The 8391-nt window shown below is 39.3% G+C and overlaps 1 protein-coding gene across 1 annotated transcript in view; it reads left to right on the top strand.

Annotated features, from left to right (window-relative positions):
• Positions 1–809, top strand: part of LOC107725657 (caprin-2-like) — a 12619-nt gene extending 11810 nt beyond the window's left edge. Inside the window, exon 21 of the mRNA XM_016535004.1 lies at positions 28–809. Within this exon, the coding sequence (XP_016390490.1) occupies positions 28–590 (563 nt within the window). The 3' untranslated portion in view covers positions 591–809. The remainder of the gene's footprint in view (positions 1–27) is intronic.
• Positions 810–8391: the final 7582 nt, after the last annotated feature.

Raw genomic sequence — 8391 nt, 5'->3', positions numbered from 1 at the left:
TGTCTTTGTATCTCCTCGCCTCTTTAGCCGGTTGGAGTGACTCCTCTCAGGTGAGCAGCCCAGACCGGGAGGGTGCGTTTCTGCTCGACTCAGGAATCAGTGACACACTCTCCATCCCGCCAATGGAAGTGCCCATCACGCCCCAGGGCCCGCACGCTCTGATGCCAGTACACGTGTACCCACTCACCCAACTCCGCGTGGCCTTCTCTGCCGCCCGCACGGCAAACTTCGCCCCTGGCACTCTGGACCAACCAATCGCTTTTGACCTGCTGCACACCAACCTCTGTGACATGTTCGACACGACCACCGGACGCTTCACCTGTCCCGCTGCCGGTGCTTACGTCTTCATCTTCCACATCCTGAAGCTGGCCATCAGCGTACCCCTATACATCAACCTCATGCGCAATGAAGAGGTGATGGTGTCCGGGTACGCCAACGACGGTGCTCCGGACCACGAGACTGCCAGCAATCACGCTGTCCTCCAGCTGTTCCAGGGCGACCAAGTGTGGCTGCGACTGCACCGTGGCGCCATCTATGGCAGCAGCTGGAAGTACAGCACCTTCTCTGGTTTCCTGCTGTACCAGGACTGAACATCTATCTCCAAATAGGCACAAAAAGGGAGAAAGGAGCATTTTGGATGTTTTTTGAAGGTTACTCTGCACTTTATTGCGCTTTCGGTTACACATGGTGCAATTGCATGTTTGAAATATCATGTTTGATAGTACATAGTCAGTGTTAAAGCTAATGAAAGATGTTTGCTGGTGAAAGTTTACAAAGGTTTTCCTGTTTTTTTTTAATGTATTTATTATTATTGTTATTTATTATTATTATTATTATTATTATTATTATTATTACTATTATCAGTAAATTTAAAATATTTTCTTTATTTTATCAGATTTGAGAGTATTTACCGTGTATTTGGATGCACATACTTGTAACCCAAAGTAGCTGTATTTGTTTGCACTAAATTGAAATCCTTACATTCAGAAGCATCTTCTGGTGTTCGTTTAATGGCCTTGTATGCTCATTTTAGATGAGATGGAGAGATTTTCCAGCGACATAAAAGCTTGCTATACGGTGCCTTTCTGTTTTTTGGGGGTCGCTGAACACATGCATCGCTTTGCAAGAATGGAGGATTATTTTTTTTCTGGTAATACTTGACATGTTGAGCACTTTAAAAAGGGAATCAGTGGCCTTGTTGGGGTTTTGGGGTGTATGCGTGTTAATCTGTGCGTTTGTCTGTGAAAAATACTGTGAGTGATCACTTGAACACTGACTCTGCCGAGAAGGCGTTTAGGCCAAAATTGCTCCCTCTTGTGCCTGAAATAAAAATGTGCAGTTCACGTCTGTGAATGTGTCATTTGTGCATCAAGTAAAGTGAAAATGCTGTTTGCTCAATAGGTTAGCAGCTGGTCGACTGTTTAGGTTGGTATTAAAGTAGAAAGTGTAGGTTTTCACTTCAATTTTAACCACAGAATTAGTTTTTTGTCTCAAGTTTAGTCTTCAGTTGATTAGGACTAATTTTCTTCACCTGAAGTTGCTTAGTTGCACGCAGTTTGCCAACAGTGACAAAGCTGAGAGGGTTTTCTCAAGCTTGCTTTGAGGAACAAAAAAGTTTTCTGTTAAAATGTGCAAGAAAATGGGAGGAAAGAAAATGGTGGTGTAATCACAGACATCCATCATGCATCAGGTGGAGTGAAACTGAGGTTTGTCTGCATGTTCTGAGCCCCACTTGTACACAGCTTTACACAGATTGGTCCGTCTTTATTTTTGTAATGTTCATGATTGTCTATCTAAGGCAGTATATGGGCCTTTTATATATGCGTACATTTAGCTACCTTTATTGGTGTTTTTCAACTTTGTTCACTTAAAACATTTTCACATGCAGGTTTAGAATTTAATGTATGTCTTATCTTAGTTAAAAATATGATCTAAACAGCAAAGTATAATTTCCATCACATCTCAGTGGATTTATTTTGTGTAATTGCATTCTGTGCTTTAATTTTGTTTTAAGAAAACTAGCTGTTTCCTAAATACAAATATATATTAATTTTATTAAATGTTTTCGCATGTTCTGCATAATACAACTTTATTTAAAAATAGTTTAAAAAAATCCTGATTTGAACCTGAAGAAACACCCTTATGTTTTAAGAGATGGTCTCTTGCGAGTAATGATATGCATCACCTTGACATGTAAAAAGCTTTAAAATCCATGTTTTTGTCCCTTTTATTTAATCGAGAAGACATTGCATCGTGTCGTTGAACATGTTATTTTAGAGTGTTTTGAGATGAACACAAGAGGCCGCTGTTGCCCTACTCATTGCTCGCTTCAGTACTGAGCGTAATGGGAAAAACAGCCAAATTCGTTCAGTAGGACCCCCTCAACGCGTTTCCCGTGAGGGCTTCTACTCGGATCGCTTAAGCTGACATAAGTCCTGCCATGGGCTATGAATGTCACAATGCACAAATGTTTACTTTCCACTGCTCTGCTCTAACAGCTGATCGAGTGTGTTTGTTCATTTTGCTTTCAGTGAATGCCTTTCTAATCTAAGTGAATGTTATTTCTGTGTGTTCAAGGTTGTGTAGGGTCTAGTACTAATAGCTTTTAAAGGAAGAGTTGACCCCAAAATGAAAATTCTGTCATTTACTCACCCTAAAGCTGTTCCAAACCTGTGTAAGTTTCTTTCATCTGTTGAACACAAAAGATGATATTTTGAAAAATGTTGAGTAGGCATCAACTTTCATGGAAGTCAACTGTTTGGTTACTAACATTCTTCAAACTATTTGTTTACTATGTTTATTATTACTATTCATCATGATATTCATTCATTCATTCACTTTATTTATAGAGCACTTTACAACTGCACCTGCAGACCAAAGTGCTGTACAATAAAAAAAAAAAACACTTCATTAAAACAACACAGATCCTACTAACAACAAAGACTAGCCCACCCTCTCAAAGGTTAAAGACAAGAAGTAGTTTTTGACTTCAACTTTAAAAACATTCAAAGATGAGACTTCTCTAAGTTCCTGAGGAAGACTATTCCAGAGCTTCGGCCCCGCAACAGCAAAGGCCTGATCCCCTTTTAACTTTAAATGAGTACGAGGGACAGTAAGCAATAACTTATTATTGGATCTTAGAGACCTAGGTGCTTGACGAACAGCAACGAGCTCAGACACGTAAGCAGGGGCCAACCCATGCACTGCTTTAAAACTGATATCATTACTTGTACCATGCTGACTGTCTCTTTACTATAGTAATATGTTGATCTTTGTGGTCATGACAGCTGTATATTGGTCTTTTGCAAACATATGTTTCTATGTGGAGTGTGTTTTGTCAGCTCAATTGAGTTGATCTAGAAAGATTCAGTCTGACTAGATCTGCATGTTGTGGAAGCAAATCAAAATTCTGGGAGAGTGAAATTTAACCTCCAGCTGGACTGTAGGACAAGACTGTCTGCGGTTGAGCTGCCCAGACTTGTTCATATAATGCCTCCCCTTCTTAAACCTAGTTTTACCCCCCTTTATTAGGTCATGTCCCATGTAAACCTACCGCCGCTTCTTACATATACACACCACCTCCTGCGTTCTGCGAGGTCCCGGGATGGCTGGGATGGTCAGCCGTCTTCTTGCATGCCATGGTCTGGAGATTTTTTTGCTGGATTTTGGGAAAACGGACTGTACTGTTCATTGTGTCCTTTGAACAAACTGTTCTTTAAAAAATTTTTGTCGGTTTGCTTTTAAGGAGAACACAGTCTTGGAGTGTAAATACAATGTTGAAGTCATGAGTCATATTCTGAGACAGTGTCGGTCTGGGAAGACACCGTATTCTGGGGTTATATCCCTGAGATTACTGACATAACTAAAAGACAACAATAAAACTACTAACAGCGGTTTGGTGACACAAAGAGAGAAAAACAAGTTAACTTGTCGACCATGATGCTTTCAATTTGTTTTGTTTTTGCAATAGCACCTCAAAATAATACCCGGAAGCCATTTATCTGTGGAAGACAGCAGCTAAATGGTGTATTCACACAAGCTGTTAAACGTTTTAGACTAAACAGTCGTTTCTTCCCGTCTCCTGCCTTTAAACTTAATGCTGGTGATTTGTCATCTGCCACAATGTCCTTCCTGAGAGAAACTAGGTGTAGTTTGAGAACAAAAGGGCTGGTGACCGTGTCATTAGCAGAGATTTTTACATGTATTCAGTCATCTTGTACAACAGCTGTATTTAAATGGGTCATTGTTGTAATGCCTGTCCTAGCAAGACACTCCTGTCACTGTTTCAGGCATTTATATTGACAATCATGTGTAATTCTATAGACTTTATTTGTAATTACTCCTGAAATTATCATCTTACCTTGTTTCTTTTTTAATTACTCCTATTAGTACTTTTTAAAAAAATGTTTAAATTAATGTACATTCACAAGCGATCATGTCTTTCCAGTCAGGTCAGTAGCCTGATAAAGCAGTTTACATGCAGCGGACCCCCTCATGGCAGTGGCCATTGTGAGATCACATAACCAGCTGAATACTACTTAATTTATCTTATTAACTACCATTATTGGACATTTTCACTCATCAGAAAAATATTAATATTTATTGCTAAGACCATTTCTTGGTAACTGCTTAATTTTGGAGCATGCTAGCCATACACAACTGCTAAATCGTCTATTGTAACATAAATTACTCATTGTACCTTTAATTAAAATGTGAATTAACATGGTATCAGTTTAACTTGTTTTTGACTGAAAAATTAACATTGTTAACATTAGTTTTTGCTAATGCATGCACAACATTTGAGCTGCAAAAACTGACTGTTTGTGTCTGCAAAACAGGAAAATGGACATTTGCGTATTTGCACCCTGATCTTTGTCAACTCGTAAGTACGAACGTCCCAGGAGGACTTGAACGCAGCATGAGTTTGGTGTCACGGTTTTGCATTTAAGTCCTGAACACTGTGCCCACAGACTTGCCAAAACTGTGGTGGTGTTTTACATATGTTTCCTATCATAACGTCTCTTTGTGGCTTGCTTCTGTGCAATAATGAGCGAGAAAAGGGATATTTTAGAATTATATTCCATGAAAAGCACTTACGACAACTGATGTTTGTGTTGTGGGTTGGACTTGCTGGAGGTTGGAGAGATGTTATACTGCTGTATACATGCTCATTGTGGATGATACATTAAGATTACTGGATCTTCAGCATTTAGAGTTAGTTCATGTTGGCTTTTATCATTGTGTAATTGTGTATTCACTCTATTTTTCATTACTTTTAGCACTGACATTCTCAAAAACATTCCTTAGCAGGGAAAGGCTGTGAGCAAAATAGTTCAGCATAAAATTCCCAGCATAACATTGCAGGAAATCCCCTTACAGAGGTCCAGTGTAACTCATTTACAGGGTGTCTTGCATTGTTGCAATCTGCAGTGCATGATGGGACTGGGTAAATATCCTATTTTCCGCTCGGGAAATCAACTCTGTAAGCCGCAATAGGGTTGCGATAAGATTTGCGTCCGATTCTGCCAGTCCTGCACTGTTGTTTTAATCTCTCTGATAACCATCTTCTCATAACAACTAGTAAATTGAAAACAACTGGATTGCTAGTTTACAGGGAACTGCAGAAATACATTGCAGAGGCTCATGCAGAATGTAACAGAGGCCCAAACACCCAAATGAGTGAATGTTTTCTCACACCCGTGTCAGAATTCAGAGGTTTCGCACAAAAGAACGGCTGTGCGACTTGAGCTTACACCTCTATGAGGAGGTCCAGGTGTGTGATTTTAACCTGAAGCTGCACCCCGTCATTTCTTCCCGTCCATGCGATCTCACTCCTTCATGTTGAATGTATATTTTTCCTAAACCTCCTCCTGTCGTTTAACTCCCCCAACTCAATGTCAACATGCCAGTGGCCCTGCAGTTAGTTTAGTCTTGTGCTATGTTTGGAAAAGCATATTCTTACTATTGTGGCAATATATAACATTTATAATGCGCAAAGTATGCAAGTTTTCCTATTCAATTTGCATATTTAATTTATGCAAAAGTCATGGATATTGCAAAAATAATCTGCAAATAAACCAGCATTTCAAAAAAATCTTCACTTCAAGGCAAACTGATGCAAAATGGAAAATAAACAACTTTTTAGAGTATGAAGTAATTTTGGAAATTTAATCCACATTCTTTAGTCTTTTATTTTAACAATGCACATTAATTAACATGAGCACTTCATGTCCATCATGCATCTAGCATTTTTATGCAAAATCCCCATTTGTATAAAAATATGTGAATGGAAACCTGACTTATGCTGTCCTATTTGCTATATTCAGAATAGCATACTAGCATTAAAACCCCTACAGTGTATAGTATGTATTGTGTGCCCAGTATGCAAATTTTCTGTATGAGTGGAATACCCAGATGATCACATTTGCTAAAATATGCATGCCTATTTTTATCCCCATCCATCCAGCATTTTTTATGCAGTATGCAGGTTGCATAAAAATATGTGAATGGAAACCCAACTAATGCTATGCGCTTGACTTGTCCTTTTGTTTTGCTTTGTTCAGAATGGCATATGATTCTTACAGTGTATAGTGTGTATTGTGTACACAGTATGCAAATTTTATGTGTACCCAGATGACCACATTTGCTTAAATATGTAGTATGCAGCAGAACAGACTGTACTGAATACTAGATATCTCAGGTAAGGAGGTATGACAACAATAGTAGACCGTATCCATTTTATACTGAGTAGTATGCAGTGAGGAGGAAATGAGTATTCCATTCCGAACATAACAACACTCCCTTTTACACATTGATCTTTTTTACCCTCTACAGACTAAGTCAATCTCTGCCATTATAATGTTTCTCTATTGATTTAGTGTGATTGTGTTTGTAGGTTGGAAGCGAACCAGTTTGAAGCTCTATATAGGGGGTCCGCATGGCTGTTTGCAGACCCAGACTGGAGATAATATTGGGGCAGGTTGGAAAGTGCTGTGGTGTGGTTTGACTTGGTGGCTGGCGAGACCATTAAATTGTTTCCAAATGGAAAACGAAATGTTAGAGTCGTTTTCAGAACGTGAGTTCTGTGAACCTTAAAGTCCTTAAATTACTGTTAGCCACTGTTAGCAATGTTGCCGTGAACTAATCTTGCCATATTTCTGGAAGTGACAGCATGTTATGCAGATTTTGGAAATTGAATCCACTTCTATCCAGCATTTCTATGCGAACAATCCAAGAAAGCTAACCAGTCTCCTGATGTTAAAAAGGAGCTAATCAACTACATGTTTACATAAACACAAACACAAATGAACACAGTTCTGGCTAACACCGCTAACGCTGTGGTAGTTTTTCCAGGATGCTTTGTTTGCCATTGTAGGCCACCATTTCTTATTCTTTGTTGAAGTATCGCTCCGTCTTCCTCTCCTTCTTGTTTTCTTTCATCATTATTTGCTGCAGTAGAAGGATAATTATAGCTTTCGGGAAATGATGCCTCCGTAAAGGCCCCTTTGGGAAAGAATCAGGCTGTAAAACAATTCTTTGCCCGCTGTGTATAACAGCGCTATGCTGTGTGGAGAAAGTGTGAGGTAAACAAGTTCTTTCAGCTTTCTCTGCCTATCACAGTCTGAATGGTGAGATGTTTCCATGTTCTCTATTCTCCTCTCCATACATTCAGTGTGGAATAGACTCGATGTTCACTGAAAAGTTCATCTCAGCCTAACAGCCTTATGTGATGTGAAATTTGCTTTTTCTTGATCTTAAATTAGTCTGTGTCCCTGAGTGTTATGTAATGTAAGGGACGAGGCGTTGCTTGAGTCCTTTTGGGATTTATGTAGCCATGGGGGTGTGTTTGGAGATGTATGCGTGAGAGTTTCAGAACCACAGCACTGGACTGGTTCACATTAGTTGTTTATCGCGTGTAAATGATCCAGAACTGATGTTAATCAACAAACGCACATGCACACAAAGCCTCTGAGCTCATCTCTTACTCGGGGGTCTGGCACAATCTGCAATGCATCACGCAGAAATTTACAGGAATATTTTGGCGCTGTCGAAACCACCTGAAAAACAACTGCACATTCCGTTTCATTGTGTTTGTGCCTGTATCATACTGACATGGCTGCTGCACCGCATGTTGTTTTAGCCTTTTGCTTCAATACGAATCACATTTCACCTCAAGATTATGCACTCTGACAATTACAGTCTGTAAAGTTGCTGTTCAAGTAACAGAACACACGTAATGTAACACAAAGCTTTGTTTTTAGAGTCAGCGCAAATGGGCCTACTGTTGATATAAACACTTAAAATTCAGGTAAAAAAAGCAGTAAGCAGAATGCAATGAATGTAGATACACTGACTTTAAATAGACTTGCCTTTTTGACTAAATTATTAACA

This window comes from Sinocyclocheilus rhinocerous, unplaced genomic scaffold (assembly GCF_001515625.1).
Source record: "Sinocyclocheilus rhinocerous isolate Xijiao unplaced genomic scaffold, SAMN03320098_v1.1 scaffold153, whole genome shotgun sequence".
Taxonomy (NCBI): Eukaryota; Metazoa; Chordata; class Actinopteri; order Cypriniformes; family Cyprinidae; genus Sinocyclocheilus; species Sinocyclocheilus rhinocerous.
The sequence above is the reverse complement of the archived record's forward strand: the minus strand, read 5'-3'. Positions and strand labels throughout refer to the sequence as shown.